The sequence below is a fragment of the Palaemon carinicauda genome, chromosome 12, assembly GCF_036898095.1.
Source record: "Palaemon carinicauda isolate YSFRI2023 chromosome 12, ASM3689809v2, whole genome shotgun sequence".
Taxonomy (NCBI): domain Eukaryota; kingdom Metazoa; phylum Arthropoda; class Malacostraca; order Decapoda; family Palaemonidae; genus Palaemon; species Palaemon carinicauda.
In genome coordinates, this window is record NC_090736.1 from 130,842,798 (window position 1) to 130,857,210 (window position 14,413).

The 14,413-nt window shown below is 41.9% G+C and overlaps 1 protein-coding gene across 2 annotated transcripts in view; it reads left to right on the forward strand.

The window, feature by feature from the left end:
* Window positions 1-14,413, forward strand: part of LOC137651284 (solute carrier family 12 member 9) — a 126,122-nt gene that overhangs the window by 82,562 nt on the left and 29,147 nt on the right. For both annotated transcript variants that reach the window (XM_068384552.1, XM_068384553.1), the window contains 3 exons: window positions 5,652-5,813; window positions 6,452-6,532; window positions 10,098-10,246. In XM_068384552.1, coding sequence (XP_068240653.1) covers window positions 5,652-5,813; window positions 6,452-6,532; window positions 10,098-10,246 — 392 coding nt within the window. The remainder of the gene's footprint in view (window positions 1-5,651; window positions 5,814-6,451; window positions 6,533-10,097; window positions 10,247-14,413) is intronic.

Below are 14,413 nucleotides of genomic sequence, written 5' to 3' on the forward strand. Positions count from 1 at the left end.
TTAGTTATAAGCTAGGCTGTAACCATAGTTTGAAAAGCAAACTGCTATAAACCCAAAACAGTCCACTACAAAAATAAAGAGTAAACTATAGAAGGGAAATAGAAAAAGATATAGATTAAGGTAAATACAGTACTGAACATATAGTAATTTTAAATCGATAATTAACAGATGAGTCATGAAATAAGCCTCATGAACCTACACAACAACTGATTCAACTATTTTATTAAAAAATTCTTTCCTCATATGGTCACTTCCAAAATTATAATACTAGAGTGCTGTGTAGTTTTGAGCCTTAAGCCACCTTAACATTTTCACGATTTTTGCTTCCATAATGCTACAATGCTACACCGTGCATTGTGTCAGTGATTAAAGTCTTTGTGGGGAGTGTGTTAAGGGTGTGGTGATGAGTAGAGAGAATTTTGAAATGTTCAAAAACTTTTTTTGCATTAATGCTCATGAATTTTTGTGCCCTGTGCTTGCCACTTAAATGAACAGAGTTTGAGCACTGCCAACTTGGTGCGAGCACTGTTGATGGTTAGCGTCAATGCGTGCATTACTCACCCTATGCGTAAATAAGTACAGTAGTGCCAGTGCTTCTCAATACATACATGTTGCATAAACACTGCATAAGTTATATGTGTACACTGCATGTAAATGGTGCAGACAATGCTTCGCTCTGCGTATTACAAAAATGGCATGTCTTTTTACTATGCATTGCGCAAAGTGCAGGGACAAATTTTATGCAAGTGTCAAGGTGGTTTTACGAAAGAAGAGGCAAGACAAAAGGATGGTAAAAATTTTTTGAAATTTTATACAACATGCATGATGAACTCAAGAATTCATGGTGCACATTAATATCCGTATAAGGTATAAAGAATTTACTTGACAAAATTTTTGTCCAAGAGTTTAATGGAATTTCAATAAAATCAGTTTATGAATTTTTTGTGCAGTTAAAGAAGAGACAAACAAAATATGATTCTTGCAAGGAAATTTACAATCAAGAATCAGTTTATGAAGAGACAAACAAAATATGATTCTTACAAGGAAATTTACAATCAAGAATAACTTCTATAATTTCAGGTGACCTGCCTCAAGTTAAAGAAACATTGCCAATGAAAAGTGCTGGATGGGGAGGATTCACTGTCATAAATCTACTAACAATCGTATTTTGAGTTTTGTTAAAGTTTAACTGGATTTCTCATAATTTTTGCCTTGCACTAATTTTAGCTCGATTTAGAGAATCAGCAATGATAGGTTTAGATTTACAGTATAAGATACAAAAGATGCCGAGAGAGTGGGCTCATATGCATGGAGAACAAGTTTGTTTTGAAGGCCAGACTACATCAGCAACTATAATATATAAAAGCTCATAGCCAAGAATACTAATCTAAGGAACACTAAAGATTATACAGTAATCCCTCACCTATCGCGGTTAATGGGGACCAGAACCGACCGCGATAGGTGAAAAACCACGAAGTAGGGTCCCCCCTTATTTTTGGAATACGTATATATTTCTGTGTACATGTACATGTATATATAATAACAATAAGTGTATATTAACCCTATAAATGCATATGTTATCATTATAACATTAAAGAATCATGTAAATAAATATTGATAATATAAATTATATACTGAACATAAAATAAAGTACTGTACTGTATAAATACTGTAATATAAATACAGTATTTAATACATTATGTATACTGTATGTAAATTTACATTTATACATAAATAATATAAATACAGTGTAAGTGTACATGTACATACATATGTAGATATAAATGGTGTATGTGTATATACTGTAGATATGTTTTTAAAACTCTTTTATTCTTATAACAAGATACGTAACTCACCTCTAACAATGACGATGATCTTAATTAATGATGATGATCTTGATAAATGACGATGAAACACCTGTGCAGTATGATGGAGGTGTAAAAGATGAAGATGATTTTCTGCACAGGTTAATAAGAGCTTTACTGCTCCTCAGGTGACGCCTCATCGTCAGTTGATAGAGGCGGTGGATCGTCAACGACAGCTTCCAGTAGAGCTGGAGAAACTGCTGGAAGCGGCGTAGTGGCTCGGTGGAAAGCTGTAGAGGCAGCAGGAGGAGTATCTGATGCTTCTGCAGAAGGTTTTCGGCGCACTAGGAACATTGTGATGGGAAGTTGTTGACGTTTTTTCATCTGAGCAAAGATGCTCTTGTACAACGCCATTACACCGTCAATACGGTTACTAAATTTGATGGCTCTGACCATATTATCATCGATTTCCTGCGCCCTTTGTTGCAGAGTCCGTGCCATGTTGCAGAGCTCTTGCAGGTTGTCCAAGGTAAGGCCACGTTCTTCAGCTTCGTCGTCGTCGCCGACATCGGCTGCCTCTTCTTCTTCCTCACTTGCTGATCTTGTCATTTCAACAAGGTCCTCATTGGTTAGGGGCTCCGAGTGGCACTCGATCAGTGAGTTGACGTCATTCGTCTTCATGTCAGAGAAACCTTCATTGGCTACTAACCGTGCCAGTCTCACAGCCTTATCTACGGCGGGGTGGTGAACTTCGTCTGGCGTAAAGCCCTCAGTCACGAACAACGTCTGGCCACAATTTTCTCCAACTTCCATTCAATGTTTGCTGTTTCATCTCATTAAGAGCTTTCTGAATGTTTGCCAGGCATGTTGCAATGTTGTATTCCCGCCAATATCTCTTGAGGCTGAAGTCCTCGTCATCTTCATCGATGGAGGAGATGAGGCCCTCCATCGTGGTCCTCGTGTAGAGGGCCTTGAAGGCCTGAATGACCCCCTGATCCATTGGTTGTATGAGGGAAATGGTGTTGGGGGGCAGGAACTCCACTTGGACCCCGTCATAATGCAGATCTGTTACATGTCCACCTGCACAGTCCATCAAGAGGAGGTCCTTAAAGGGCAGCCCATTCTCCGCGAGGTACAGCTTCACCTGTGGGATAAAGCAGTTCACGAACCAGTCGAGTGTGAGGGCTTTAGTTATCTATGCCTTTTTATTACTCATCCAGTAGACAGACAGCAAGGCTTTGTTTTTGTTTTTCAAAGCCCGAGGATTCATGGACTTGTAAATCAAGCCGGGCTTGATCATGAAGCCCGCGGCATTCCCTCGCATGAGGAGAGTGACACTATCTTTGTGGGCCTTGAACCCTGGCTTCTTTACTTCGTCCTTGTAAAGGAACGTCCGGGATGGCATCCTCTTTCAGAAGAGGCCAGTCTCATCCATATTGAACACCTGCTCCGGGAGATAGCCACCTTCTTTAATTAATTTCTGGAACTCGTCCTCGACGTAACGAAGAGCTGCCTCTTGGTCTGACGAGGCGGCCTCCCCATACAAAGGAACGCTGCGAAGGCCAAACCTCCTCTTGAATTTCTCGAACCAGCCCTTGCTGGCAACAAAACCAGGTTTTTCTCGTAGGGCAGGATCATCATCTTCGTCGTCATCATCACCTTCGTCGTCTTCGCTAGGTTTTCCTTCAGGAACTAGGCTATCATACAGGGTTTTGGCTTTCGTTCGAATCATGTTGGTATCAAGACTAACCTTCCTTTCCCGACAGTCGATATCCACATTGATAATGCATTCTCCATTTGCACAATCGTCTTATTACGAGGAGTTACAACATGCTTAGTGTCCTTGGAGAATGTTATTGAGGCAGTTTTACGTATTTTCATTTCATCTTTTTTTATGTAGCGAACTGTCGATTCATTCACTCTGTAAATGCGGGCAACAGACGCATAGCTACTGCCTGCCTTAAGCATGTCCAATAATTTTACTCTCCCGTTCACCGTCATCATTTTTCTCTTCTTCTTGGGTTCACTAGAGGATGTAGAGGGTAGAGGAGGTTTAGGAGCCATTTACAAGTTGGTCAAAAGCACTATTTTACACTAAAAAACACAAGAAAACAGCTAAAAGTTCCACGCGGCAAGACTAAGCAACAAAAGCGAAGCGAGAGAGAACAATGAATCTGGTCTCCCTTCGCGGGGCACACGGCAGGGAGAGATGCTGGGTAAAGCATCTCAGCGGCTTGGCCAATCAGCTTGCGAGATTCTGGAGCCGGGATGGCCAGCGAATCAGAGAGGTGGATTTTGAGTTGCGCGCCATCTCCGTGTTGATACCTGATGTTCTACTGTACTCTCTGCCTTCTGCTAGCGGCCGCATAACTCTCGCACCATTTTTTCTAACTTTGATGAATATTTTTGAAAATCCGTGATGCACTGAGACCGCGAAACTTGAACCGCGAAATGGCGAGGGATTACTGTATTCCTATTGTCACCACAGTGGCCAGTTAGTTAGAAAATTCATAGTATTATGAAGAAAGGATCCACCAACTTCCATTTGTTTAAGTTTGAAAACATGCCATATGATTAACATCTTCAAAAGCAATAATAGATGCTAAGGATTTTATGATTATATTCTTTAGGTGCTCCATACCAAGTGATGTATTCTGGATAGTTAACTCTCCTACTATAACAATTGGGGCACTGATTTGCTAATTGCAACAAGTAGTACTATAGTATGTTTTATTATTCTCCCTGATGTATGGGGAACTAGAACTATACATCAAGAAAAGATAAATATCAGTATACAGGGAATCTTATGTTAACCTGATCCTTGTGGAGGAAGAATGCAAATGAAAAGATTTTTACTGGTGATTGGGATAGGCAAAAGGTAGGTATGTAGTACTTTCGTAGGATAGTGGTTATCCACTGAATAATATCCATACTTGTGTATTAGTTAAAGAACTCAAAATTTTTTCTCTTTATTATCAGTTGTTTCAATTATGATTGTAATCTTCTGAAGTTTAGTATGCTAATTGGCAGTTAGATTACCGTTCCTTTCCCTTCCTAAGAATTTCAAGTCTGTAAAACAACTCTGTAAAACAACTCTCTGGTAAATCTTTGCCTTTATTTGCACCTCTGACTTTATGTAAACAACAGTATATCCTTCTTGCTAGGTAGGTTTTACAAGTAAAAATCACTTAGTAACATTTCATTCGTAGGAAACTTAATCCTTTGAGACTTTTTGTTTATGGGATTTTGTCCTTAATTTTTTTCTATTCTCTATAGGATCATTTTGAAGATTTGCTTTATTGTAGTTTGTTCAAAACTGGAAAAGAATAGGAAATTAAAGTCAAAATAGCATGTTTTATTTAGGTGGAAATTTACATTAGACGATTGTGGACATTACCTTGATATTTGATGTCACTGTGATGTCAGGGAGTTTAAACCCCATTAGTAAGTTTTAGATGCAAAAGATTATCTGTTTTTGATACCATAGGCTAAGGTTTTTATGAATTTATCATCAAGTCAAAAACAGTGGTTCTTTGCCCATGAATTTATATGGACCTTCATAATAACGGGGCCAGGGGCTAGCAAGAAAACTGTCTTTATGGTAAGGGTCCGTGTTAGGGACCATCTTCAGAGATTAGTATGGGTCTTCTTTCAAAGAGCTGATGACTTTGGTGATGTCCCAAACTGTTGGTCTGAGTTCTCTTTGATGGTAGGGCTACTCAAAACTCCCCATCAATTTGTTAATGTGAAAAATAGTTTATGGTGAGTGCTGAGTGCTATACATCATCCTGATCATAGTTTGAGTTTTTTTTAAATTATACTGTAATCAAATTTTTTTTTTTGTAGGTCCGTAAATATTTGCTGCTCTTGGATTCACGGAAAGATCATGTGAAATTTTGGCGGCCGCAAATGTTGCTTATGGTTGCAAATCCTCAGTCTGCATGTCCACTTATAGACTTCACCAACGATCTGAAGAAATCTGGTTTATATGTTTTGGGTCATGTAAAGGTATATATTTTTATTTTTATTTTGGTCAATTCCCAAATTACAGATAAATTTTATTGAAGATTTTTTTATTAATGTGTCGTAGCAAGATGTTGGACAGAGCTATAACTCTTATATAGCATAGTATTTGACATCCAAATTTGTCATTATGAAAGTTTTTCCTTTAATTTCAATATCTATTAATGGTGAGAATATTTATCAGTTTACAAAATAAACCACATTATTGTGGTGTTAGTATTGTACTGTTATATTGAAATAGTGTTAAGGGAGTTATTTTTAATTTTCTCAATTTTTAACTAAGTAAGATTTTATAGTTTTGCAGAACAAGGGTTTTTCATTAATCTTGAATATATTTGCAAATAAGTGGAAAACTTCCTGTTTTCCAATTTATGATGTACCAGTAAACTAATTATGGAACATTGTGACAAAATATTAATTAACTTATTTGAAGCTTATTGTAAATTAGGTTTAAACCATTCCTAGATTGTAACTCTTGAAGATTTAAAGTATAGCACAAGTACAGTATTTGAATTGGCAAGAAAGGGTTTGATCAAATTGATTTAATTATGCTAAGTTTTGAAATGGTAAATTTCTCCGGTAATCTATTGTAACTTTTATTTATGGTGTGCTCTTTTATTTAGGTTGGAAACTATGAAGAAAATACTAGAGATTTTGCATCAGAGGAAAACCCCAAATGGATGGCTCTTGTTGACCACTTGAAGGTATGTTTTTATTTCTTTAGTAGAAAATTTTTTTCACTTCTAAAGTTCATCCTCCTCGAAATTTATAGATTCCAAGTTTGAATATCTAGTTTTAGAATCTCAGTGGAAATATGAACGACTACCCATGAAAAGAAGTCTTTCTCTCAATAATTGTTGTCATGCCTTGTGAAAGTTAGATTTTGTTACTTTGAGTTTTGATTGAATAGGTTTATAGAAATGATTAATATCTTTAAAGTAATGTAAAAGCATTTTTTATTGATTAATTAGTTTTTACTGGTAAGAATGGCCTTGGTAATAACCTTTTGATATTTGTAGGGGCTTTGTAACAGGAATACTTGTGAATATGTGCTTTCTCTGTATTAACACTTTTAGGCCCCCTTCATCATGTCGTCCTATGGATATACAAAACTTTCCTTTCTTCTCTTAAAATAGGGAATGTCCTCAACAAAGGTGGAATGACCATTGAAATCATTAATGAAGTAGTTAATGGAAAGTGTGTGTATGGGCAAGTAACCCCACCTACCTACCTGGCAAAGATTTCACTTTTGCCTTCGGCCATAATGAGTACGGATATACTATTGCATCTTATCCAAGGCTGTATAATCTTTTCTTTAAACTTTATGTTAATAGGGAAATGAAGCAGGATTGTGAGTTCATATTGAACACTGCTTTAATTTATGTCTAAACCGTCAATAGATCCATGCACTATGGTAGTGGTATAATTGTTTAAAATTATCTCCTTTTTATCAAGTGTAGATCGTAGCTTTCCATTAAAGAGAGAGCAAGCTAAGTCTTCTCTGACATTATTCTTGGCAAGCCCATGAAATTCTGTAGAGGATGTCTAGCACATTTCATTCCTCGTCAAGTTCATCGTTAGCTGAAGTTTCTGGGTAGACATCCCTGGCTTAGTCCTAGGAAGTATGCTTCTGGAACAAGGAAAACTCTGATCTACATTAGGGAGTTTTTACAGGATTGTGGAGTATGAGGTGATCACCTCACTCCAACATTTCCTGGAAGTGGGGCTTTTGTTAACACCACCTCTCCTAGCTTCCCGTAGTCTTGACCTGCGTTCCCTGCTTCTGAGTAAGGGGAATGCCTCTCATGCTTTTTAGGAAGCAGACAGAGCACAATGCTGAGTCCTGGCTAGTGAATGGTCTTCAGGATGGATGCTTGCTACCTTACTTGATCATTGGCACCGCTCTCCCTCGGTCTTGTAGACCTCGGAGAAGCTCATTCCACACAAGTGCCTCCACTACAGATCCTTTAGGTAATTTGAAGGATCACTAGTCAGCCTCTACGGATCCCCCATTTTATCCTTTTCCAGTGATATTGGAGACATGGGTCGATCTTTGTAGTGGTTTGACGAGGAAAACCCTACCATTGTCCCCAGATGCTTTGAAGGATGAGTGGCACTGGAATACCAAGTTTTATGAGATGTGTGATCATTAAACTTCTGCATTTCAACGTCATGAAAATGCAAGCAGTGTTCTAATGGCAAGAAAGTTTGAGGAGGCACAAGGTAGCATTTTTGTGACACCACTACCATAGTTGTCTATGTCATTGAGCAACAGGACATTGTCTCGTTCTATCCTTTCCCCTTCCTGCCATTTTGCTAGTTGACAAAGCCGATGCATATTTTGCAAGTGTACCAAAGTAGTGGAACTGACAGACCTTTACATTTCTGACAAGAAGTATATATTAGCAGACAAGGTCACTTGCCAGGGGTATGCTGCAAGGTCAGAGTAGTTCTTACATCCTTCTATAGTGGAGAGGTTTCTTGTCCTGCATGAATCATCGGGAACCATCCATGTTTGTTACATGGCTAAGCAGGAAGCTGGTATTTTATTCCCGCTTCCAAGACCCATGGACAGTTTTCCAGGACTTCAACCCTCATGGGATCATCCAAACGTCTCCTTTCAGCCTACTTTGCCAGCTGATTAACCAATGTTGACTACACCAGGCCTCAGGATGACCCTGTTTAATCTCAGATACCACATTTCGAATTACTTTTACTTACACTTCAAGGAATCTGCAGTTCTGCAGGTGTTGGAGAACCTGGAGTTTGGATACACCAAACAAGCTTCAACCTTCAACTATCTTATGGGAGTATACCCACAATCCCTTCTCTTGGTTTTCCACAGGTCCTTCTCTTGTCTTTCCACAAGTCCTTCAATTCTTGTTTTCCCACAAGACTTTCAGCTCTTTGCTTTTTGGCCTAATGGTGGCAGCTTTATGGCTATGTAGCAGCCCAGCTCCCTTACTGGATAAAAAGAATCTTGTTTATGGTAACGTGTGTGATGTAAATCTCGAGAAAAGATAAAATGACTGGCTCATATCCTTTCCTTCCCCTTACTTGGGGATGAAGCTTTTGTACCATTACTCACTGGATCTGTCATCGATTGTGATAAGCTACATATCTTAGCACCATTCTTATTAGACTGGATCTGTAAGGAGTAGTTCTCCCCTATCCTCTCTTTATGAGGGGGACAGTGGTGGAATGAATATCTATCCCTTGGCCAACTTTTGTCAGGTGTTTCATTCCAAACTGCATCTCCTATTTGGGAGAGAAGATTCCTTCAATGACCAGGTATCAGGTACCATTGAAATGCTGGCCAGGCCCTATCCGCTTCAAAGGATGAAAGGTTTGTATACACATAGGAACAAGTAACAAATTTTATAAGTAATCTGTATCTTTCCTAGCTATACAGATCTGAGTCCTTTAAAGGTAAACTTACCACCTCAACCACCCCTCTCAGTCCAGAGCTGAAGCTCAAAAGTTAAGTCTTTGACTGGTGGGTGAGTGGGGCTACACACCACCTGCCGCTAGTGACCGTATTAACAATTTCAGTGGCCATTCCAACTATGCTGAAGACATTCCTAGTTTTAAAGGATTTAGTTTTGTATAGCAAGGAAAAATAAAAGTTATATTTGCAAATTGTTATTCAATAACTAAAGGACACCTTTTTGTGTGTTTGGAAACATTATAACTGGTACAGACACTACAAAATGTTGAATCTAGCTCAGTACAAGTTTTTTATGTTCCCAAACCATTATAATTAACACAAAATCATTTAAAAAGTTTAAACCAAATACAATTCACTACTTTATATGCTTCTGGACCTCCCAGCAAACAATCAAATTTGCAGATGTTAAGGGATAAATGAATTGGTTATATGCCAGTATAGTTAGTAAATATTTAACTGCATTGCCTTCATAGTCGGCAAAAGGGGGAGTCCCATTGCTTCTTATTGGATTTTATCTTGTGTATGCTTTTTAAATTTTCATGTGAAAGTGCATCTTTAGATTTTTGATTTGTATGAAGTGCAGTGAAATATTTTATTGTTATTCCAAAAGGCCTAGTTTAGTTTTGCAAGAAGATTTTGTTATTGCAAAAGTTGAAAGGGTAGCACTCACCTTATTTAAAAAACTTATGTGAAATACCTAGTACTAATGTAGGGTTGCATTTGATTTCTTGGTGAATGAATATTAGTTTATTCTTTTGTGATTCATTGTCATTATATATATTTTCAGTATTAGCTAAGTGAATATTGTACTTTTTTTCAAGGTCAAAGCATTTGTTGAGATTACAGTTGGCCGCAGTGTAAGAGAGGGCTTACACCATTTAGCCCGGATTTCTGGCCTTGGTGCAATGAAGCCAAATACCATTCTCTTTGGTTATCCTGACAGTACACCATCACAAAACTTCTTCACAAGGTAATATTTTATTTTCTTGTACAGTTATTTACTTTGTAACCTACACTGAAGTTGTATAGTTTTAAGGTATTGTGTAGAAACATAGTAATCCCTCATATTACTGTACTGTTTAGCACCTCCGCACTCGCCTGTAACCACACAATTTTTAGTGCGCGGTAGTACTCATCGTGCGCTGTGGGGAAATTAATAATAGACCTAGTAGTTATCCTGTAGAAAAGGCGAATGAGATATTGTTAAATGTAAACAAAGGGCTTAATTATGAAATTGGCCCTACAATGTGAAATGGTAAAACATGATTTTTCAATATTAATCTTACCCGATGATCATGTAGCTGTCAACTCCGTTGCCCGACAGAACTCTACGGTCGGGATACGCCAGCGATCGCTTATACAGGTGGGGGTGTACTCACCAGCGCCATCTGTGGTCAGGTACTCCAGTACTTCTTGTCAACAAGACCTCAATTTTTCCTCTGTCGTGCCACCGGCAAGACCTACATGGATACGCTGTTGATTTTGGAGTCTTTTGTTCACGATTTGGTGAAGTATTTGCTCTGAAATTTAGCCTTCGCTGTACAGGAAGCTTTAGCCTTAGCTTAGCAAGCTTTTGGTATTAATTTGATTCATTGGTTAACGATCTTTGCTTTACTTTGGAATTCCCCCTTTGACTACTTCTAGAATTCAAGATGTCTGACACTTCCCAAGTTCCTAAATATAGGCGATGTAGTGTTAGTGCTTGTAATAGGCGTCTTCCGAAGGCCTCTGTTGATCCTCACACCGTATGTTCCAATTGTAGGGGAAAATCCTGTCAATTGGAAGATCGATGTGGGGAATGTGCTGGGCTTTCGGAATTCGATTTTAATGAATTCCTCATATATATTCCTTCCCCTGTGGTGGTGACCCCCGAACCTGCTACGAGTGCTCAGCCTGCAATGGCTGATATGTTGCGTGCCATTCAGGCTCTCGGTGATAAGGTGGAGTCGTTGGTTAGTGACCGCAATCAGCTCTTGGCGGATGTCAGAGAGCTGAAAGCGAAGAGTGCAGTGGGAAGTGTTAGTGCTAGTGCTGTGCATAGTGTCAGTGTCAGTGTTGCGCATGAGGATACATCTGTGCGTGCCAGTCGTCCTCCCAGTCCGGGACCTCTTGCAAGCTCCCAAGCCCAGGGGAGAAGCAATGTCGAAGGACCAAAGGGTTCGGCGGGCCTTGATCGGCGCACAGATGTATCCTCAGTGGTTGCGGACGTATCTGCTAAGGATCGTCCCTTCCACTCCCAGACGAATGAGCCCTTACATTCCTCGTCTGTGGAAGAGGTTTCCAGGAGGAAACGGTGGACTAAGGTCTCACGACCGCTTAAGCGTAAAGTTCCTTCAGAGCTAGTCCAACGGCCCAGGTGTAGCCACTGGGTCAGTTCGGACTCGCCGCAGTCATCGGATGACTGCACACCTCCCAAGAGAGGTAGAGTGGTCCCTCAACAGGCCTCTGCTCCAACCACAGTAGACCCTAAGTGGTCCATGCTGCAGACTATGCAGTCTCAGCTTGCGGCTTTTATGCAGGATTATCAGGCAGAGAAGGTTAACATCCCTCCTCCTGTGAGAGCTCCTCCACAGTTGCGCAGTCCTCAGCCCATGCAGCATGCTCTGCAGACCTTACAGCATGAGCCGCATTCCATGCTGCATGAGCCTCATACCATGCAGCATGAGCCTCATCCCATGCAGCATGAGCCGCATGCCATGCAGCATGAGCCGCATACCATGCAGCATGAGCCGCATCCCATGCAGCATGAGCTGCATGCCATGCAGCATGAGCCGCATGCCTCACAGCATGCTCTGCATACCACACCGCATGCTCCTCAGCCCACCGCAGACCCTCCCTCACACCGGCCCTCTGCTTTTGTTGTTGCCAGCTCACAGTCTGTCCAGCAGAGGCATGATGATGGATCCGCAGGTACGCATGCACCCGTTCTGCAGGATTCACCCGTTCAGCTTGCTGCTCTGCCTTTGCCTCTTACAACTCAACTGTCGGGTGAGGAGGCTTCTGAGGATGAAGCTGCTCATCTTGATGATCCTCATTCTGATGTTGAAGGACACAAGTCTTCGCCACCCTCCTTAGACTTCCGCAAAGTCCTTGCTTTGTTCAGAGAGTTGTACCCTGAACACTTTGTGTCTGCAACCCCTCGTTCTCCTCCCTCCGAGTTTGCTCTGGGCATGCAGCCTACTGCGCCTGCCTTCACCAAGCTTGTTCTTGCCAGATCTTCAAGGAGAGCTTTGAGGGTTATGGGGGATTGGTTGCAGTCCAAGAAGCAACTGGGAAGGACCTCTTTTGTGTTTCCTCCTCCCAAGCTGGCTTCTAAGTCGGGCGTCTGGTATGCCACGGGAGAGGAACCTGGCTTGGGAGTTCCTGCCTCTGCCCAGGCCGACTTCTCAAGTCTGGTTGACTATCCCCGCAGGTTGGCTATGAGACGTTCGAAGATCTGCTGGTCCCCTACAGATCTTGATCACTTGTTAAGGGGAGTCTTTCGTGCCTTCGAGATATTCAACTTCCTCGATTGGTGTCTGGGAGCCTTAAGCAGGAAGACTGCCCCTTCGGACAAGGACTCAGCCATGCTGATCATGTCCAGCATGGACAAGGCAATACGGGATGGGTCTGGCGAGCTTGCGGCTTCTTATGTATCAGGGGTCCTCAAGAAAAGGGAACATCTGTGCTCCTTCTTATCTGCTGGTATCACCCCTTGCCAGAGGTCAGAGTTACTTTTTGCTCCTCTGTCCAAGTGTCTGTTTCCGGAGGAATTAATTAAGGGGATGACTGCCTCTCTTCTCCAGAAGGATACGCATGACCTCATGGCTTCTTCTGCACGTAAGGCTAAGACCTTACCTTCCGTGACTAAACCTTACCGCCCTCTAGCAGTTGATACTCCTGCTTCCAGGTTCATCCCACCCTTTCGTGGCAGAACCTCCAGCAGAGGAGGTACCCGTGCAGACAGTAACCGTGGCAAGCCCAAGAAGGGTTCCAAGTCCACAAGAGGCAAGTTTTGACTTCCCTCCTCTCCAGACAGCTGTAGGAGCCAGACTCAAGACCTTCTGGCAAGCTTGGGAGAGCAGAGGTGCAGACGCTCAGTCTGTGAAGTGGCTGAGGGAGGGATACAGAATTCCGTTCTGCCGCAATCCCCCTCTAGCTACATCTCCCATCAACCTCTCTCCCAACTACAAGGAGAAGGACAAGAGGCTAGCGTTGCAACAAGAGGTGTCGCTCTTGCTACACAAGGAGGCAGTGGTCATAGTCCGGGACCATCAATCCCCGGGCTTTTACAACCGTCTCTTCCTGGTAGCCAAGAAGACAGGAGGTTGGAGGCCGGTGCTGGACGTCAGTGCGCTCAATGCTTATGTCACCAAGCAGACGTTCACTATGGAGACGACGAAGTCGGTCCTAGCAGCGGTCAGGCAGGAGGACTGGATGGTCTCGTTAGACCTGAAAGACGCATACTTTCACGTCCCCATCCATCCAGACTCCCAACCTTTCCTGAGATTCGTCTATGGAAAGGTTGTGTACCAGTTCCAAGCCCTGTGTTTTGGCCTAAGCACGGCACCTCTTGTGTTTACGCGACTGGTGAGGAATATTGCGAAATTCCTTCACTTGGCAGACATCAGAGCCTCCCTCTATTTAGACGACTGGCTTTTAAGAGCTCCCACAAGTCGTCGCTGTCTGGAGAATCTCAGATGGACTATGGAGCTGACCAAGGAACTGGGCCTCCTGGTCAATTTACAGAAGTCCCAGCTCGTCCCATCCCAGACCATTGTTTACCTGGGTATGGAGATTCAGAGTCGAGCTTTTCGGGCTTTTCCGTCGGCCCCAAGGATCAACCAAGCCCTAGAGTGCATCCTGAGCATGCTGAGAAGGAGCCGATGCTCAGTAAGGCAGTGGATGAGTCTAACAGGGACACTTTCATCGCTGGCCCTGTTCATCGAGTTAGGGAGACTCCACCTCCGCCCCCTTCAGTATCATCTGGCTGCTCACTGGATCAAGGACATGACGCTAGAGACGGTTTCAATTCCTGTTTCCGAAGAGATGAGGTCTACTCTAACGTGGTGGAAGAACAGCATTCTTCTCAAGGAAGGTCTTTCGTTAGCTGTTCAGACCCCCGACCACCATCTCTTCTCGGACGCATCAGACTCGG